Source organism: Fonsecaea monophora (assembly GCF_001642475.1).
Source record: "Fonsecaea monophora strain CBS 269.37 chromosome Unknown Scaff124, whole genome shotgun sequence".
Taxonomy (NCBI): Eukaryota; Fungi; Ascomycota; class Eurotiomycetes; order Chaetothyriales; family Herpotrichiellaceae; genus Fonsecaea; species Fonsecaea monophora.
Window position 1 is genome coordinate 50,414 of NW_019174055.1, and position 20,344 is coordinate 70,757.

At 52.3% G+C, this 20,344-nt stretch overlaps 5 protein-coding genes across 5 annotated transcripts; 2 read left to right on the forward strand and 3 right to left on the reverse strand.

Moving 5' to 3' along the window:
* Positions 1 to 2,105: 2,105 nt before the first annotated feature.
* On the reverse strand, positions 2,106 to 9,401 carry AYO21_10582 (hypothetical protein; the record flags this gene model as incomplete). Its single annotated transcript, XM_022660495.1, has 3 exons — positions 2,106 to 8,828; positions 8,879 to 9,050; positions 9,100 to 9,401. The coding sequence occupies 3 exons, from the start codon at positions 9,399 to 9,401 to the stop codon at positions 2,106 to 2,108; spliced, it is 7,197 nt and encodes a 2,398-aa protein (XP_022507198.1).
* A 2,172-nt stretch (positions 9,402 to 11,573) lies between these two features.
* AYO21_10583 (hypothetical protein) lies at positions 11,574 to 12,599 on the reverse strand (the record flags this gene model as incomplete). The annotated part of the gene is made up of 3 exons (XM_022660496.1): positions 11,574 to 12,259; positions 12,312 to 12,380; positions 12,431 to 12,599. 3 exons carry the CDS (start codon positions 12,597 to 12,599, stop codon positions 11,574 to 11,576), a joined length of 924 nt encoding a protein of 307 aa, XP_022507199.1.
* Positions 12,600 to 12,883: 284 nt separating this feature from the next.
* On the forward strand, positions 12,884 to 13,822 carry AYO21_10584 (hypothetical protein; the record flags this gene model as incomplete). Its single annotated transcript, XM_022660497.1, has 2 exons — positions 12,884 to 12,932; positions 12,984 to 13,822. The coding sequence occupies 2 exons, from the start codon at positions 12,884 to 12,886 to the stop codon at positions 13,820 to 13,822; spliced, it is 888 nt and encodes a 295-aa protein (XP_022507200.1).
* Positions 13,823 to 14,414: 592 nt separating this feature from the next.
* AYO21_10585 (hypothetical protein) lies at positions 14,415 to 16,451 on the reverse strand (the record flags this gene model as incomplete). The annotated part of the gene is made up of 1 exon (XM_022660498.1): positions 14,415 to 16,451. One exon carries the CDS (start codon positions 16,449 to 16,451, stop codon positions 14,415 to 14,417), a length of 2,037 nt encoding a protein of 678 aa, XP_022507201.1.
* Positions 16,452 to 16,978: 527 nt separating this feature from the next.
* On the forward strand, positions 16,979 to 19,087 carry AYO21_10586 (hypothetical protein; the record flags this gene model as incomplete). The annotated part of the gene is made up of 1 exon (XM_022660499.1): positions 16,979 to 19,087. One exon carries the CDS (start codon positions 16,979 to 16,981, stop codon positions 19,085 to 19,087), a length of 2,109 nt encoding a protein of 702 aa, XP_022507202.1.
* Positions 19,088 to 20,344: the final 1,257 nt, after the last annotated feature.

A 20,344-nucleotide genomic window follows, 5' to 3' on the forward strand; every position in this document is an offset into this window, starting at 1 on the left:
TGAAATTTCATCATGAATCGTCTTTTCTATCGCCCATCGACATGATTGAAGAAAAGGGGGCGACGATCTCATCCTCGTGATGGTTCGTGATGCAGCCTCCTCCTATCTTGGGGAGGGAAAATTCGATACAAAGCGCACCCATGGCAAATGGCTAATTTCAGGGGGCATTTTAGTGGAAGAGAAAACACGAACTCCCCCCTGATAGCCGATATGTACCCGAAATCGGAGGGCGAAAACAACAGGACGGTGAGGCTGGCTGACGTCAAGCGACAACTTCATTGACAGTCAGGGACATCCCAGCTGTGCCGCTCAAAAGGACTTGGTGCTATAAGATGCAAATCACAATTTGCACCTTCGTTGAGATCGAATTCCAGGAGGTGGTGCAGGATTGAGCCACGAAACGCCACCAAAAAATAGGGGGTGTTTCTGCAGGGACATCCACAGAAATAACTGTTAAGTGGCTTCTGCGTGGAGGTCCGTCAACGTTTGGGTTTGCCTGTTAGCAGAGACCACTATTCATTGGGAGATCGTGTCCAATATCTCGAAATCTGGGGCGTCTGTTGTTGTCCGCCGAAAGTCATGGTGAAGGCGAGTCCTGCGGTCATGTGACCCAACGAATGAGCCCCCACGAGGCTGAGTTGGATTCAGGGGCTGACAAATAGTGCAACTCCGAAATCAGCAGAATGAGTTGGTACGTAACCACCACCAATGCCTGATTTCAGAGGTGAGTTATGAGTATACCGGAGTATTCTTACAATCAGGAAGTCAAGTGTGCCCCAGAAACAGAAAGCTGAATCACTCGCACCCAATCTTCAAAGTGGGTTGGTGGTATGGGGTGCAGCTTCCCAATCACTGTCGCCCTCAAATATGGGCAATATACCCTGAGTTATCTCCCAATGCAGTAGTTTCTGGGCATAGCAGTGAGATAAAGATCGAAAAAGTCCATATGGGATATCTGCAAACATTGGATACAGGCTGCCCAAGTGCTAGCTACTCCGCCTTCAAACGATCTGCATATCAGTCAATAGCCTGGTGAATCGACTATCTCGTGAAGATCACTTCTATATGGGCGGAGAGCGAGACGAACACATGGCGAGATTGTACCGATTGGTATAGAGGACCACACATCGACATCGCTATCATGTTGTGAACGGAGAGCGAGCACATCACAAACACAATCTGGGGCGATATCGGCAGAGGGCGAAACATTCGAGATTTACTCAACGATCAAACTGACGAACGCCACTGCGAAGCCTTGCCCATGAGCATCTGGATGGCGGACGGACACGAGGTGTCGACGAGCCAACAGCTGGCAGACGACCACACCAACGTGTCCCTGACGATCTAAGCGGATGCTGACCACTCACCTTGTCTAGTGCGTTGGCAGTGGGGGACGAATCCCTCTTATCAGTTATCCATGATGGTGAGGAAGACGGACGAACGCCATTAATCAAACTTCTTCCGTCGCTCGCTCACCAGGGGACAACCGTGCTAACGCCGTCTCAACCGACACGAGAGAAGGGCGAACTCGTCACACCAGTGTCCCGTGACGATGACGTTGGAGGACGATTCGTAGTGTATCAGAGCAACTCAGTCGCTGGAGGACGAACGTATGAACTGCCCTCCCAAGCGATGTCAGCGGAGGACGAATTCCCTATATCGAGATTGAATGCATGTCCTTAGCGGTCGTCTGTCAGTAGAACTAGGGCGTGTATCGATGGACTCATGAACGGCCGCTCTGACCAGACCATGATACCCCCGTCTGATTGCACTGACCGATCGCATACGCAACGACAGTGCGATGGCTGCACAGGACGATAGAACGGGTCGTCGACACGATTCACAAACGAACGAGAAAATCGGGACGCACGATGCACTCAGCGCACGACAGACACGTAGAAAAACTTGTTTCAATCTTGCTTTGTTTGCTTTTCAAAACAAGAAAGGAAGAAAACCACCGTTGCACACGTTGAGGCACCTGCCTCCTCTCATGCCTTGTTTCGTTTCCGCCCCCTCCCTCCTCCCTTCCTCCGCCCTCCCTCCACCCTCTGTTCACCTTCGTTTCCTCCTCTCCCTACCCCTCCCCCCTCTCCCCCAGCCGCTCCCTACTCGTCCTCCCAGACCACCATGCCCGGCTCGATGGTCGTCAAGGCGGTCAGAAAATGGACGCGAACGTCCTTTTTCTGACCTGGTCGCCATGACCGACCGATTGCCTGGGCCATGGTGGCCTTCCGCTCCTCCTCACCCGCCACAAAGGGCGCCAGAAAGATGACATGGTTGGCGACCTGGAGGTTCCAACCGGCAGCGTCAGGGCTGTCGACCTTGAGAACAAGGACGCCAGGCTCCTTCCCCTGCCGGAAGTTCTCCACAGCCACCCGCGCCGAAGCACCCTGGTAGCCGTCGTAGCAGACAACGTCTGCTGCGCGGCACGCCTCGACGAAGGCGCGTTTCATGCCCTCGAACTGGGCAAACACCAGGACCGAGTCCCCTTCCTGGGTGGCCGTCTTAGCGATGGCCACGGCGAGCCGCATTCTGGCCCCGGTCACTGAGCCGGGGGCCCCTGAGGTCGTGCGGAGTTCGAAAAGGTTGACTGGAATGATGTCTCCAGCCGCCCGGAACTCGCAGCACTCCTTCGAGAGACACAGTTCGCACAGGAGGTGGCCGCATTGGGTTGCGACCGAGAGCCCTGCCTTGTGTAACGGCGTGTTGCCGCATGTCGAACATTCGCCCGAAGGCGAAGTGCCCTCGAAGGAGTCCACCACGACACCCATAAAACGCAGTCGACGAAGTCCTCGCAGGAGAACCTCCAGGTGGGTCTCCACCATGGCCATCCGCAAGTCGACTTCCTTCGTGCCGACGGCGGCTTTTTTGACCTCATCCAGCGTGAATGAGGTCTGGCCACCGCTGGACTTTGAAAGAAGACGACCCGGCGCCAGAGGGTTCTCCTGCGAGTAGTCGAGGAGGAGCTTCACAATCTCGACGGCCACGGTGTCGGCCAAGTTGCCATTGGCGGCGTTCTGCATGAAACTGGCAAAACTTGCTGCCGCCGATTCTTCCACCGTGTCCTTGAGAAAGGAGAGTTCTCGCAGGACTTGCAAGAGTCGTTGAGATCTGTGCAGAACGAACCGTCTTTGTTCGTTGACCAGGTTGGTCAGTCTTTGCACCTCGACTCCAATGAGGGTCTTCAACACCTCTTCGTCACTCTGGCCGTTTGTCTCGGCCTCCACACTTTGGACATTTTCCAGCATCAAACTCGAGCACAACTGGGCCTCGATCGGTCCGCTCGTTTGGTCGACCATGGTCGTCAGCAACTGGAGAGTCATAGGTTCTTCTGAAGTCGCTACGATCTTTGTTTTGATGGTCTTTCTGTTGAATGTTCGATCTGGATCCATTGCCAGTGGCTTGACGTCCGCATGTGTGATTAACTCGGAAGGAGTAGGCAGAAATGTGTAGTGAATTCTTTGCCTGACAAGACCTTCTTTTGAAATCTGGTTCTTCCGAATGAATTTTGACGAAAACTCGTGTGCAAGTCCATATATCTGTTCCTTGTATGCCGGCGAAGCGATGTTTTGATATGAGTGGAATTCTTGTGCGTCGGATCGGTCTCTGATCATCTTGGTTCGATCTATTCCAAATCCAAACTTGCCTTCCTTCTCGTCGTAAGCCGCGATCTGCGTACCCAACAGTTTTGCCATGGTATTCACGTTATCATAATCGTGAATCGGTGGTGTCCCGGAAAGCAGCCATCTTGCAGAGGCATCAAGCTGCAGAAGCGCCAGCATTGTCTCGCCGTGGATATAGGTGAATTCATCCACAATAAGTCTTCGGAATGCGAACATGTGCAGGAGAACAGGAATTTTCCCTTTTGTCTCAAAAGCAGCCAGTTCCTCACTGAGAACCTCTTCAGCTGTCATCTGCAGTTGCTTAGCTGTAGTCTGATCGTTGTTTGTATCAGTCTTTGACCGAGATTTAGGGTTCTTGGGTGTGTTGTCTTCTTCAGCTTGATCATCATCATTATCGCTGATGGCTTCTGCAGCTTTCTCGGCCTTCTTCTTCCGCTTGGCTTCTTGTTCTGCTTTAATGGCGGCTTTGTTGGTCGCTCGCGTCACATATCCTTCAAATCGCTCATATTTGGAGTCGGCAGTTGTTGTCGATCTGACTTCAGCCCATTTGGTCCAGAACTTGGCCTTGGCTTCGCGCAACCCCTCGACAGACGAACCTAGATTGGACAAAGCCACACTCAACCATTCTTGAAAAGCCCGGCCAGGATCGTTTGGAAAGCATGGAGAGCAAGCAATCAAGCGCAAATACGTCCAATACTCGGTGTCGTTGAACATATCCCATGGAGCCAGGATAAGTCGTGCTGACCGGATTTGCTCGTGAGAATAAGCCTGTAGCTGCTTTACCGACTCGGCGACGATGTAATATGGGCCTGTAATCGACCTTGTGTTACTCGCGGTGAGTTCTTTCCAATCCAGAGTTTTTGCGATCTCAGACGCCCATTGCTTGACAATATTCTTTGGCACCAATATCAGCGTCCCGTCAGACTGAATTTTTGTCGGATCATGAGAGTCAGCTTTGAATGCTGTCGAAGACCGTTGATAGTCTAGCTCGACCAATGCAAGAGAAGTGGTGGTCTTTCCTCCCCCTACTTCGTCGGCGATAATGCCACCTCGAACTTCCGTTTTCGGTAGGAGAGCCTTTGTTTCAAGTCTCCATCCTAGAGCGGGCAGGCAAGACTCGACCAAAGACATTTCATCCCATTGTGGCGGACTATTTTCTTGAGAGTACATCCAAGCAAGAGCGCGGGATTGAGTAGCCCAAAGTTGGCGCTTGAGGTGTAAGTCGATGTCGATTTGCGAGTCGACTTGGTCTTGCTCGTTTGACAATAGCTGTGGTGTAACAAACTCTCGTGGAGGAGCGAAGCGGTCGTATGAATCTAGTCGCCATTCTAAAGATTTGAAAGAAGGAATAGTCTGATCAGGATTCGCTAGTTGTGCGACAGCGCGGTGTGCCAATGTCTTGACGTTGACCACAACATTCAGAACAACTTTGCCGTCGAGCGTCTGCAAGAGTGCAAGTGCTGCCTTAGGTCTCATTTTCAGAAGGCGTTCATACTTGGCTGCCTCTAGTGGACTCTCCAGGGCGACAACCTTCTCACTGGCCTTCAAACTTTTCACGATCCACTTGAGTGAGGGTGGTGAAGGGGCACATTCCGTGCACATGGTCATCTCGAGGTCGATGATGCGTTGCCAACCCTTGTTCAATTCAGGGATTCGGGCTGCATGAGACGCAATCCAGCCAAATTCACTTAATGCTTCAGGTTGTCGTTCCAAATCAACACAGAGATCTCGACGGTGCTGCAATCTTTGTACGGCATTCATGTCAAAGGTCAAGTCCAAGAGCAGAATTGTTAAGTGACTCTGGCCACAGCCGTGAGGAGATATGAAACTGGTGTTTAGAGTCTGACACCACTTGTGGATGGTGTTCTCGTGGACTGGTATCTCCAGACTCTGCCCTTGCGAGTTTGACCATCGATTCACCACCTCACAGTTGATTTCCATGCCCGTGGCCAGTTCGGCTGTAGCGAGAGGTCTCCAGGGGGCGTCGATGCTCACCAGAACTGCCCTGTCGTCATTCAGGTCTCGACGAGATGGCTGAGTTGAGAAGACAACACGATCGAGGTATGCATTTGTCAGGGCGCCGGCATTCAGGAACAGAAAGGTTGGTGCCTCCGAAGGCGACTGGCCCACTCTTCTGTGCAAAGTGCCGCTTGGAGCAGGACACTTCTGGAGTAGCTTGTACTCCCCAACAACTCCATCAAGCACTGAGGACTGTACCCCTTGGAAAGAATCGCTTGGACGGACTTCGAGAGTTGAGAATGCAGTTAGCGAGGCAAACGGTTCGGCTTGGATGCCGAGATTCTGCTCCCATGATTTGACTTGTTCACCTTTGCCGGCGACATGAAGCTTGAAGTTTTTCGAGTGTCCATCCCAATATTCCCATACTCCTTCAAAGAGGTTCACAAGAGGGTACATTCTGGCCATAGGGTATCGGAACAAATCTCGCATCGCGCTCTTCGCTGGTTCTTCTTCTGGAGCTTTGGCGAATAGTACCCATTTGGGCGTGGCGTCTAGATGGAGGTGCTGCTTGTCCGCTTGCTCTTGGTCTGAAAATGGATCACGGAGATAGCGCTTCTGGACAAATTCGAGCTCCAGGCGGCAGCTGCTTGACTCATACACGGCCTTCCAAGAACCTTCAAATTTGATCTTGTGGAATTGCACCTGACTTCCAAGTGCTTCCAAGATTCGTTCCCTTGTCGATTCGAAGACGTCGTTGTTGAACAACTGTGTTAGATCATCTGGACGTCGATTCTGCAGGATTGGAGGGAGTAGCTCAGCCAGGTGGTTCACAAATGTGTTCGCCAGGGGGCGGTCTTCTTGTGGGATCGCTAGACGGCTCAATCTCTGATGCCCATGCGTGTTTCTGCTGCAACCCTTGCAGCATGTGTAATAGCACTCTGGGCAAAACAATATCTCGTGTCTGCTGCGCCGATGAAGGCCCTCGCAATGACACAGCGGTTGGAGGTCCACAGCGAGGCGGACAATGTCGCTTAGAGATTTTGTATCATGAGCACTCGTCCAAGTTTCGACAATGTGTTCGAGACTGTCCTTTTCAATCGCCGCTTCCAAGGCTTGCTCAGTGGTATCTTCTGAATGACGATGGCGAGATATTTCACTTTTGTCTAGTGTCTGGTCAACGTACGCCGGAAATATGCTGGGCCCCGTCCCAGAAGTCTTGTCACAGGCAATGACCGCACTCAGCATCGCTGCTCCGATGACTGTTGTCGACATTGCATTTCCGCCCAAGTCCTGACACTGTCTTGAAGTGTGCTTCCCTAGGTCGAGCTCCTTGATCGCGAATCCTTGCAATGAGAGTATCTCGGCTCCAGCCAACGGAGCGCCTCGTCGAGTGTCAAACAGGCAGCCTAAAGGCGTAACGCATCCAACGATACCCCACTGGCGCCTATCTGTGTCGCGGTCGATATTCTGTGACACATTGATATTTCTGTGCTTGTATGTCATATCGTAGCCCCGCTTAGAAACATTGCTGAGTAGATGGATGTCAAGAACATCTAGGATCCTCCTGGATTGGATCGACGCCCAGGTCTGGTCGGCATAATCGTCTAGTTTTGGTTCCGTATTCCCACGGCGGTTGGTAAATGGTGTGCCAATTCCCAGTCCATCTTGCACGCGTGCGGCCACATGGCGTTTGCGACAATTGACCCAGTCCTGCGAAGAAGGCTTTGCTTTGCTGTCCTCGCTAGTGTACTTGGAAAGGTGTAGACGCGGGTCGTTGTCGCTGAAGATGAAGTCGCAATACGGCGACGATGCACGGCGTTGGAAAAGAGCCATCAACATGACCCATCGCTTGTGGGCTTCCTCGATGTCGAACCCTATTTCTTGAGCTCGCTCGATGTTGATGCCGAGCAAATATCCTCGATTCCGCGTTTGTGGAAGATAATAGTCGAGCGAATCCAGCTTGACAGCCACAGACTCGTACCCTTTCTTGCGCCAGAAGATTTTGATCTCGTTCCATGGAGCTCCCTCGACGTTCTCAATTATGATGATGGTTGGCTTGTACATCTTGGCATACGCCCCAATGCCATCCAGGGTCTTAGCGGACTCACCTTCGCCGCGCTGTCCTTTCCACTCTCCCTTAGTGCTGTTCAAAGCGGAGTAGTCCACGCAAGAGGAGCCAGCAACCAAGATATGAACGTCTTGGGGAGGTTTGTAGCGCCCTCCGTACGCTGTGACCGGCAGATAGTCCTCATTGTCTGGGTTTTGCGCATGGGGTCCGAACTCTGTCACGTCCCGGAAGATCACAGGCGGACTAAAGTTTCGTTCGATGAAGGCTTGCTTGAAAGGCTCGATTTCGGCACTCCCAAGATGCTGATACTTGAATTTGTCACCGTCCCCTCGCGAGGTCAAAGACTTCCGAACCAGATCCATAGCAACAAATGGGCTTTCTGTGCCGGAGCACATGGTGAGTACTCTGAACCCCCCATCTCCAAAGGGTTTGCAGGCATCTAGCAGTCCTTCGCTCACAGCACGCTCAGTGATAAGGTCGAAAATGCGGTAGATGTCTGACAAAGGCGCAGCGGAAGTGTCAAGGCAGCTTCCTCCGGTCGTTCGAGTCACCCTCTGGTGAGCATCAGGATTGTCATCTTTGTTAGCTCCGGTGGCGGGCGCTGCTTGGTTGCCTTCTTCTTGAGGTGAGTCTCCACTGGCTGAATCACGTCCCAGGGCCTGTACGATAGGATCGGTCGTTAAGCCTTTGCCATCACTAGTAATGCAGGTGCTCCGAAGCACAGCAAGTTCGCTTTGTCCCCGCTTTGACATTTGTCTCTGGTCAGCCCTTTGCGCAGCTGCCGATTTGGCCGAGTCCAAGGGGGCGAGTTCAAGACCCTCGTAGATTGGCTTTTTCGAGAGCCGAGACTCTGTGGAGTCACCATCCTGAAGTTTGATCGACGTCTTCCACACCTTTGTCAGAGGATTGTACTTGGCGTATTTCCCAGGAGCAACTTCTATCACTTCACCGCGTGCCTTCGCACCTCTCTTGCCTGTTTGGATCTCGGGTGATTCTGATCTGCTGCTGTCGGAGTCACTTGCAGACTGTGTAGGCATCGACGCGGGCAGCGCATGAGAGACAGCAGCCTGGCCGGCCGCGGCTTGAGTGTTCACACTGCTCCCTGACTGAACAGAGTCAGGACCTTGGGCTTGCGCAACATGAGTGGTGTTGTTGTCATGGGATTGGTGAGGATCCATCTTGCACACGAGAAGCCACTATTGCGAATTTGTCTTGAGTGTGCTATGACCCGGAGGCTTGTCTTCAGGAACTTCCAACACGGCGTCAACTTCCAAGAGCAAAGTTGAAGTGCGGCCAGAGCCTTCGCTGCAGGAATTCCAAAGTACAGGTAGCGCCTGGTAGTCTGGCAGGCTGGCAGGATCGTGTGTGAGATGTCTGGTGATGGAAGAGCTTTGCGGGGACTACATAGGTTAGTTTCGTAAACATGAATTCAGTCTGGGAGCAACTCACAGTCCAGCGATGTTTATGGCGAGATATTTGGACCGAGCCAGAAGAGATTGACTGCTACCAAGACTGAAGGAAGGCTGTAGGATGTTCTGGATAAGAGTAGCTCGATGGTGCTGGAACGTCTTGGTGGCTGCAGGCACTTGCTGTGCGTTTGTTGGTGAAACCTCGTAGGATCGTGTCTTGACAGGAGGAGGTCCCAATTGTGAGGCAACGCAATGAGAGTAGAAGTGGACAATGTTTTCGCCAGAGGAAGGAAGTCTTTCCAGGACGTTGAGCGAGAAGGCCAGACAGGATGCTCCAAGCATGGAGTGTAGATAGTGCTGTCTTTGGGATGATGTTTGCAACGACTGAGTCTGAAGAGGTGAGGAGCGAATTTCATTTTTGAAATTGAAGATGCGTGGGTCGTGCTTTGTGCTCTACGCTCCGCCCCGGGATGCAGTTTGTCGGCCAAGCATCAAAGAAGAGCTTTCTCTCGGCGCTGCGATTGAATAACATGACCTTAGACCGTTAATTCATTCTTTTCTTGTGCACGCAGACGCCTTTGCATCTTGGATTCTCCAACTGTGGCTGCGATTCTTCATCTCATCAATCCAGGCTTCCGAGGCGGCGTGGCGATGGCTTGATGCACACATCTTGGTAAGTTCCTGGGCAAGTTGGTGTCTAAGTGGCAGATGATGCTTTTTCGTGGCCAGAAAGCACGGTGTCGACCTTGATTGCTTGATATTGAAGAGAGCAAACAACATCACGACGAGGGAATTCTTTGCGAGCACACACCACCCATACAGATTTAGCGTGATGGAATCTTGACGCCGGAAAAGTTGAAGACCCCATGATGGGGCACGGCTTGTACGGAATGCCAGCATTTTCGACGATGATAAGCCCGGTTCACTCGACACCCAGGCCGACAGCCTCCCCTGGTATTGGGTAAATCTCTTTGGGCATTCCGGGGGGTTCAAGGACAGCCACTACCACCTTTCAGCTGCCGGCGGAACCGAGGCAGCAGAGGCAGCAGAGGCAGACCGAAGAGCAACGGACGACAATGCATCATGTACTCGACCCCAGAGTGCAGAGGTTCGTTGCAGAGCTTGATGAGATGAACGCCGAGATTGTTTGTGCCATTGCGGTTCTTTTTGACATTGATGTGGATCCCTTGGCAGCTTTTTGGAGACAGAAGACACGACCGGCCTTGATTTGGAGATGAGGTGACAGACGACGGATGACAGAAGTACAGACAATATTGGACCTTGAAGAACATTAGCTGATTGAAATGCCATCAAAGGTTCTTGATGGGCATCACTCACAGTGGACGAGGTGTTGGTTGCGACCATATTTTTATATACTAATCAGTTTGCACCGCCTACTGGCGGCTTGCTTCGATGAGGGTCGACAGGGAACTGACCATGGCGACGATCGACATCTGTGGGAAAGGGTTCAGGAGATGATCGATGATGGTTGTTGTCGCAGTCAAGTTCGAAGAAGTCGGCCGCCCTGCTGCCTCTCGGTCAAGCAGGGATGAATCGAAGCAAGGGTTGAAAGAGAGGTCCGACTTTCTTTTGGACAAGGTGATACTGCCAGGCGCTGTCTAGTGGTAGACATCCTGCACTGCTACTACAGCTGTAGTAGCAGTGCAGGATGTATGAAGGAGGAGATGGAAAGGAGAGTGCAAGTCAGTCCAAGGAGATGAAAAGGAACCAAATGGCGCGCGGTCATGTGGTCAAATCTTCTTTCGTTGACCGTGCGGCGCCGCAGGTAGGTGAACGGTCTCTCCCTTGGCAGGCTATGGAATGCTCTGCGTCTCGCGCAAGTCTTTTCACGGGAATTCTCACTGCACTACGGCCAATTTTTCTACTTGTCGAGCTGGAGTTTCATCCCAAAGCTGCTGGCAGATCTCCAGATGCATTTCATCCCGACTCAGTGCCAATCGAAACCATCAGAACAACCCAGTTCGGGCTGCAGAAGCGCTACAGGGAAAGCCTCGCCGTATATCACCCTTGATCCCTCCTAACGAGCTGGAATAGTGGATGTTATACAAGATCTGAAAAAGCCGGCGGTCTAAGACACAGCTCAATCGAGGGCGCACATTGGCTTGGAGAAATGCAAAACAATTGCATTCATCAGCGCAACCATGAATCTCTGAAAAGACACATTGCAACAGCCGCTGATCCAGTGCTCCCCGGGTTGACCAGTCTCGAAATCGTCATGATATGCTCAGAAATGGCAGTACAGCAACGGTATTACAGGCACACGAATCAGAGGACAGGAGAACCACGCGAGTGACTAGGACGGATCAACTATGTGAAAAAGAAGATTTGGAAGGACAGCGGCTCAAGCAGAGGAATTAGAGAAGCGGAAGAAGTCAATTTTTGCCCGAGTGAAGAATTGTTACATCTGCCTCCAAATAACTATTCCCGTTGAATATGCACATACAATCAGGCTTGTCAGTAAGAGAGCTGTTTTCTGGACGAATGGTCATCGTCTTATTTTTTCGAGGCAACCTCCTCGCCGGCATGGACATTAAGTCCAAGTCCCTCTGCATCAAGATAAAGCTTGTTCTTCCCTCCAGCTTCCTGTAGAATCTGTGCAATATTGCGAGCGTTTTCGATTTGTCGCAGTTCGACATAACTCCTACTCTTCTTAATAGCGTCGCCGATCAATTCCGCTGATCTGGCTTCACCCTGTGCTCGAACAACAGTTGCCTGCTTCTCCTGCCTCGCCTTGTCGACCACAAAGGCAGCCCGCTGTGCCTCCTGTTGGGCAACTTGCTTGGCCTCCACCGCAGCAGTGAACTCTGGTGAGAAGGACAAGTGCGTCAAGGAAACGTCGTCCAGCATAATGTTGAACCGTGCCGCTCTTCTCGTAAGGTTGTCCCTAACCAATCTCGCAACATTTTCTCTTTGGGTAATGAGCTGGCTCGCATTGAACTGCGCAACCACACTCTTCAGCACTTCGTTCACAATCGAGGGAAGAACACGCTCGTCGTAGTCTGTTCCGAGCGTCCGATAAATTTGTGGCAGCGCTTCAATGCGAGGCCGTGAGAGGACACGGCAGGTAATGTTGACCATCTGTAAGTCTTTGGTTCCCGTGAGAGAGGCGACATTCCGTGGCTTCGCTCGGACGTCGTAGTCGATCGGTGTCTCAAACCAAGGTATCCGAATGTGGGTGCCTGTCCCGCATCAGTGATCCGCGACGACACGGAAGGGCAAACATGACCCTACCTTCATTGTAGATCTCTTTGGAAACACCAGATAATCTTGTGTATTTGATGGCGCGATGACCACCCTCAACTGCACCCCGTCAGAACATATTGATACCCGCCAGATTCAGAGAGAGATACCGTTGAATAGAGAGTTCGATAGAACGACGCCAGCAACACCCAGACTGATCAAAGCGAAGATGCCTCTGCCTGCAGCGCCGCCTCCCGGAAGACCCCCAAAGCCTTGACTACGGCGCTGTTGCAGCGTCCGCTGGATCTGCTGGAAGTGCTCCCTTGGATCGTAGGACATCTTTGCGCCTTTGTTAAGAACGCAAATCTGTGGACGAGAGATGTATTTCAGGGTGCAGAGCTAGTAGGCAGCGTCGATGATGCGCCTATTCAAGGAAAGCTTTCCATTTTCGAGCTGCGGAGAAACAAGAGCTTGGCGCCGCTTTTACATAACTTTGTACGCAGCGAGGCAGGATGTCACTGCACGAGCCTCTCTCGCGTCCGCCACCACCTACATCCCTAGACTCGTCTATCTTTGCGACACGACAAGTTTCCTGAGATACCCCAAAACCGCGTACATCTAAAATGGCTCCCGGACAAAGTCGTAGCGTCTTTGTGGGCAATATACCCTTCAGTAAGTTCTTAACCCTTTCTTTGTGCCTTGAAGTTGACTGACATTCTTCAGATCTCAGCGAGGAAAACATTGTCAAGATCCTCAGCCAAGTCGGTACAGTCGTCAAGTTCAGGTTGATGACCAACCCAGATACGGGTAAATCAAAGGGATTCGGCTTTGCAGACTTCCAGGACGCCGACCAGGCCGCAAGCGCAGTTAGGAATTTGAATGATTTCGAGATCGATGGCCGTAAGATTCGTGTCGACTGGCCTCATAACAACGAGAAAGACTCGGTTCCAACAAATTATGAGCAGACTGCTGGTACTGTGGGCGATGGACACCAACAAACTGGACCGAACGCTCTGCCTCCACTGCCTCCAGGGACTGATCTCCCCCCAAACCTCAGAGCAACCGATGCCATTTCTCAAACCCTTGCTACACTTCCGCCGCCACAGCTACTTGACGTTCTTACTCAGATGAAGGCGCTGGCGATTTCAGATCCTGCAAGAGCCACGTCCCTGCTCAAGACGGCACCACAACTATCCTACGCCATTTTCCAGGCTCTGATCTTGATGAATCTGGTGGATCCAAAAGTGCTAGCGCAAGTTGTTGAGCAAGCTGCGAGACCTCCTCAACCAGCAAGTATCCCTCCGCCGCAGGCCACTCCACCGCAATACCCCGGCTTCCCACCTCCTATGGTGCCTGGCCAAATGCCTCCCCGTCCTCCTCAGCAATTTCCTCCAGCGACAATGCAACAACAGACACCGCAACCGCCTGCCGCGCAACCTCAGCTGTCCCATCAAGAGATGATCCAACAGGTCCTCGCCATGGATCAGAGGACAATCGACTCATTTTCTCCGACTGAGAGGGCACAAATCATGCAGATCAGAGCCTCGATGGGGGTCAGATGAGCTGCAGAGACAATGTTGGGATCTAAACTTGACGAACAATCATATGTCACAAGCACGCCGAGCTGATGAAATACTCGCTCATACTATGCCATACAATATGTGCTTGACAGGCAACATCTACGCCAGTGACCTGGGAATTGAGCCTGCATCAGATTCTCTTGTGGCGGATGTTGTGCGATGTACGCGCTCCGTATATCCGACACGATTTTTATGATCAGGGATCTACACGTTTGCTAAAGCAAACACTTTCAGCCCGGAAATTTCCGCGACGGCGCGATGGGACCGCTTCGAGGAGCAAGTGATCCTTTGTGCACTGCAGAACGCCGTCCTCGACCCATCTCAGAGGATATGTAGCGAGAGAACACTTGGATACTATGCGGATCAGGAAAGGCCAGAAATTCCGTGTGGACTGCCACATAGCATTTGTCTTCACATTATGCTTTACACTTTTGTACAGCATTCCGACGGAATAGATGTCATTTCTTTACGCTCCGGCCCTCTTTGACAAGAGTCGTAGGTCTTTTTTCCGTTTGTGTTTTTCAACCTTTACCCACCCTGACGCTCCTTTAGGAGTACGAGGCAGTAGCTTTAATCAGTCCTTGTTCATTGCACTCGCAGGACTCGTCCCGATACCCTCGTCCGTATGAGCGGTTTGCGGCCGCAGAGGACTTCCTTTCCTGTTTTCACCACCACCACCCTCCCTCCTCAGCCAGGCAGCCCTCCCGGCCTTTCCGGGGGTTTGTATCGGCGACGGCGCAGGCGATGGACTAGGCGACATCATCGTGACCCGTCCCGGACCGTTGAGATGTTCACCAGCACTCCGCGGCGAACTCATGGCCCACGGGCCGTCTCCGGCGGGACTCGCGTTCACGCTCTGCGGACTCCTCAGACCGGTGCTTCCGTCGTAGTCCCGACTCTGGTACTGGTACTCTTCGCCCCGCCGCTTAACTGGACTCTCGTCGTACGGATCCCACCCGACCCGCCTCCTCGCGTCGGTCCTCAGTGCCTGCCGATACTTCTCGTCGCCGCCGGCACCCGTCGAGGCGCTTTCTTCCAGGAAGAAGGTGAGCAGTTCGTCGGTGATGGAGAGGTGGGACTGTTGCTGGAACTGTTGCAGGGATGTGAGGCGCAAGAGAAGCTCGAGGAGCGAGAGGGATGTGCGGATGGAGTTGGCCCAGGGCGGAGCGGCAGACTGTGGCGCAGGCTGGGCCGGCGGTGTGAGGTGCGCGTTTGCCATCGAATTTGTGAGCTGGTCCGTCGCATCGTCCTTGCTACCGTAGTTATCAGCCCCTTCTCCTTCAATGTCGGATTCGGTGTCGCTTGGTTCGGATTCCGTGTACACCTCGAATGCGATCCATTCTGGGTCCAGGGACGGTGGGAAACGCCAGGGGTCATCAATTTGTTCTTCGACATATTGCTGCTCCTGCACCGCTGCTGCTAGGTCTTGAGCCTGCTCTCCATCTGCGTCGAATGCTTCAATGCCTAGCGGGCCGTCTCTTTCAACCATTCGTCTCGGTGGGAACGCGTTCAGGTCCCTCTTCAACAATAACACCGGGTGATTACTCTCCGCGTCACTCCCAATGTTCAAAACTTTGCTCGTGTCCGCATAGAATATTTTCGATATCTCGTGGACGGGGATGATCTCCCGAATTCCAGCGAGTCCTACGTCGTCGAACGGGCCAGGGCGAACCTGGTCGTCTTCAAAGTCGTGGACGCGATCGTCATCAAAGTCTTCAATGATCACCATCTGGTAGGCGTATTCATCAGCTCGGGCGTCTGCGCGGAGACTCGGTGCCGAGCCAGGAAGCTCAGTTTCCGTGTTCGGGACGAGGGAAGAAGAAGATATCTGAGCGGAGGGAATGGCGTCGGACCCGGATCCTGTCCCGATCACGACGTCGAGGGGAACCCGACGTAGCTTGACCCTCGCTTTGTGAATTACCTCCTTCCAAGTCGTCTCTCGGATTTCTTCTTCGTTCTGCGGTCGATCGTGGCCGGCAAAGAGCATGTAGACGGTAAGGGTGAATGTGGGTCCGATTTGCACGGCGTTATTCGGAGAGATCGAGTATTGAGTGTCGCCTGCTGTGAGAAAAGTGCTGGCCTGGAGGAGTCGTGAGGGAGAAACAGACTGAGGCAGTGAGGTTGAGAGACTTGCGCCGGAGGTGGTGATGGCCAGGTTGATCAAGGGGACGGCATCCTCAATCCTCTCGAGTAGCTTTTTGATGTCCTTGACAATCAGAGCCAGCTCCGCCTCGTTTGGTATCCTCGCTTGGTTACCGAGTCTACCGGTCTTCCGAGCTGCTTGTTCTGAGGCTTCTGCCGCCTTGGCTAGTCGTTGTCCCAAGGACTGTATCTCCAGACGCAGCTCCTTGGTAAGGGCCACGGCGGATTCTAGCGACGTGTTTCCTCGTGCTGCAATCAGCTCGATCATGTCAATTGCTGGTGAGACGATGCGAATTTTATGCTGGAGTCGTTGCTGCAGAGCATAAAGCTCGTCCCGGACATTGCTTTTCGGCGTGCTGTTGAGGAGTTTGGCGGACTGCCTGATCGCGTAGGACGCTGTGATGGTAACTCCCGAACGAATGGCATAGTTCATAGCCTGCTGGGTCACTTTCCCCAGGAAGACATCCATCGTTGCAGAGGGGAGTATATGATCTTCCCACGGTATTTCAACTTTCTCGGAGCAAGGGACAGATGGCAGTGTCAGGCAGAAAAAGAGAGGGAAGCATAACGCATAAGGAAAGTTCTTGGTGGCAAGTTCTTTCAGGCTCCTATTGCAACAGTGACGCGTGTATCAAGCACTCATTTGCTGGTGCACGTGGTACTCGAGGCGTAGGGGGCATACTGCATGTGTGTACATACCTAAGTATCATTGCAAGTCTGTCTCGCAGATTGAAACCATTGTTGTTGGCGATCTGGGTAGCGCGACACTGCAGCCTTGCCGACCATGAAATCATCGCAGCTCAGCCTTGCCAAGGAAATTCCCGTACCCAAAAATGCCCCTCCAAATAATGGAACCCAAAGCGCAGTCTCCTCCCTCAGGCTCAACCCTTGAACATCCACCTAACTTTGACTCACAGCCTGCAATTTTGCGCCTTTTCCCTCCTACAGGAGCCCTTTTCCAAATTCCAACAGTCAAATTTTTCGCCACGTTTGAAAATGGCGGGCAATTTTGATTCCTGGGAAGACGCGGCCGCGCAAGAGGAAGACCTTTCAAAGAGGACACAGAATATGAACCTAAATGCCAACACTTTCAGGCCTGGAGCCACATCATTCCAGCCTGGTGCTGCCACATTTCAACCAGGACAGCCATTTCAACAAAATGGATATCAAAACTACGGGTATGGACAACAGCAAGGCTACAACCAATACCCTCAGTATGGCCAGCAATACAATCAATATCCTCAATATCAGCAGCAGCAGCAGCCACAGCAGCCACCACAGCAGCAAGGCTACAATCAAGGCTACAATAGCGGCCAGTTCGCCGCTTATAATCAGACACCTGGAGGCTTCCAACCCCGACAAGGCGGTCCCATAAGCATTGCGAAGAGAACGGACACCCAGCCGGCATCTGCGCCAACACCACAACAGGCTCCGGCTCCAGTAACGCAGGCACAAGCGCCCCCTGCTGCCTCTGCACCAAAGCCACAACCGACTGCTGCAGCTCCTCCTAAAGCAAAGGTCCTTTCGATTGGTGTCCCGTCGTCGGCGTCTGCGACTCCTAAGAAACCTGCCTCTCCAGTTACCAAGGACGAACCAGCCCCTTCAAAAGCCGAAGCCGGATCCAAAGTTGCTGCGGCGAAAGCGGTCGAGAAGAGTGGCGAAAAAGTGAGCGGGAAGACATCTCCTGCCCCGTCGTCAGGGAAGTCCTCTCCCACACCTGCAGATGCAAAGAAGCAACGGAATGCCGACGAAGTGGCACAATCACAAACAGCCGATGTGGACGCATCCGTGCTGGAAGAGATGTACGGAAAGGAACATGTCAACATTATTTTCATTGGCCATGTCGATGCCGGCAAATCCACGCTTGGTGGCCAGGTGCTCATCCAAACGGGTATGGTTGATGAGCGTACGCTGGAGAAGTATAAGCGAGACGCCAAAGATGCCGGGCGAGAAACTTGGTACATCTCTTGGGTATTGGATCTGAATAAAGAAGAAAGAGCCAAGGGAAAGACGGTTGAAGTCGGCCGGGGCTTCTTCGAAACCGAGAAGCGAAGATACACCATTCTAGATGCACCGGGTCACAAAACGTACGTGCCGAACATGCTTAGCGGTGCGTCTCAAGCAGACGTAGCAATCTTGGTCATCTCTGCTCGAAAGGGCGAGTTCGAGACCGGGTTTGAAAAGGGTGGACAGACACAAGAGCACGCCATGCTGATCAAAACCACCGGTGCCAAAGAGCTAGTCGTGGCAGTGAACAAGATGGATGACATTACAGTGGGTTGGTCTAAAGAACGCTACGATGAAATCGTGGGCAAGCTGAAGCCGTACCTGAAAAAGAGAATCGGGTTGGATTCGACCTTCATGCCCATCTCGGCGCAAACGGGCATTAATGTCAAAGACCGCATTCCCCCTAACATTGCCACTTGGTATCAAGGCCCCTCTCTACTGGAATTTCTGGATGGCATGGCCAAGATTCAGCGAAACATCAATGCGCCCTTTATGATGCCCATTGGAGCCAAATACCGAGACATGGGAACCATGGTTGAAGGTCGTATCGAAGCCGGAGTGGTTCAAAAGACATCGAGTTTGATCATGATGCCGAACCGCGAGGAAGTTGGCATCGCAGCCCTCTATGGCGAGACGGAAGATGAAGTCGCTTTTGCTACTTGTGGTGACCAAGTGCGGATGCGCTTGCGAGGCATTGAGGAAGAAGACATCCAACCTGGCTTCGTGCTCTGCTCGCCTAAGCGTCTCGTCCACTGCGTTCGGGAATTTGAGGCACAGATCAACATTGTGGAGCTGAAATCCATTCTCTCTGCGGGCTTCAACTGTGTCATCCACGTACATGCGGCCACGGAGGAAGTCACGTTTGCGGCTTTGCTTCACAAGCTCGAACCCAAGACAGGACGCAAGAGCAAGAAACCGCCCCCATTTGCGGCAAAGGGACAGAATATCATTGCGCGATTGCAGGTGACCAGCGGTGGCGGCAAGATCTGCGTCGAGAAATTCGAAGACTACCCACAATTGGGACGATTCACACTGAGAGATCAAGGGCAGACAATTGCAGTGGGGAAGATTACCAAGTTGATTTTCGACGATGAGTAAATGAGATATACATGTGCAAGGAGGCCTATGTGGAGGTGAATCGGTTGTCCTTCCCTTTCGTGTACAGCAGGCACGCCGGGCATAGAACAAACAGAGCGGGCATGGGAGCACGAAGAGGAGACAAATGGGAATGCCACGCGATCAGAAGAAACTTGTCATGAGCGGGTCAACATGAGACATCGGACGAGACGAAACGAACATGCAATGACACGACGGCTAGAATTAGTTGCATCCAAAGGGGGAACAGCGATCGGGGGGGTGGTCATCAGATGGGAGAAGCATCAAGCAAGGATACTTGGTCAGATAGATGAAGGTATTCGTGGGGACAGAGGTACAGTGACAGGTACATAGATGGGTACTGCATTTTGCTCCTGGACAGCTGACCCGAGAATAAACACGACATGAGACTCTACGTTTTCGCTCCTACCTTGCTTGGTCTTGACCTCTTGTCTTTCCTTGGTTAGAGTCTGTGTCTGTGGTTATGCCCGTAGCGATAGCGATAGCGATACATGCGTATGTATGTCTGTACTCGGTATACCCAGCCAGCCAGAGAGGTACCTAGGTGGAGGAAGTAGTTAGGGGGGAAAAAATCAACTTTTATCTTTTTCTCTTCTTTTCACTCTTCCTTTTCCTTTGTCTCTCTCTCTCTCTCGTTATGATTTGTTAAAAGTACAGTACAGTGTGCTCGAAAGAAAGGTCAAGAAACCAAAAAAAAGCCCAAAAAGTTAGATGATAGGATTCCCCCCCCTCCGGACCATGTCGTGCCGTTATGCCATGTGCCCATGTGCCATTTGCCATTTGATCCCATCCATCTAAATCAATCAAGTCGGTCAGCCTAGTCGGGCAACAGGCAGTCAGGCAAACTGAGCCCCTCGATCCATAGTAAATCAAGAACCAAGAATGGGTGTGCCGTGCCCTACTGTATCTGTGCTTGTGTTCCTTGCGAATAGTACAGATCCTCTTTTTGTTTCCGCCTTCCCTTCCCCTTTGCTGCCACGGCGTCCAAAAGGAGTAAATGGTGATATAGTTAGTTCCCTCGGATCCCTCGCGAATTGTCCCTATTTTGAGTGCGAAGCCCGTTTCCACTTCTGAGATCACTTCAATCCCTTCTCCAGCCCACATGAGCACAAAGATCAGGAAACTCCAGGTCATTTTGCGCCAAAGGGGCCATCAGCGACAGTATCTGAAAAAAGGGTTGCTTCGCTGAACAGTCCCAACGACTAGTTAAATTACAATTTGCAGTTGCCGGATCGCAAA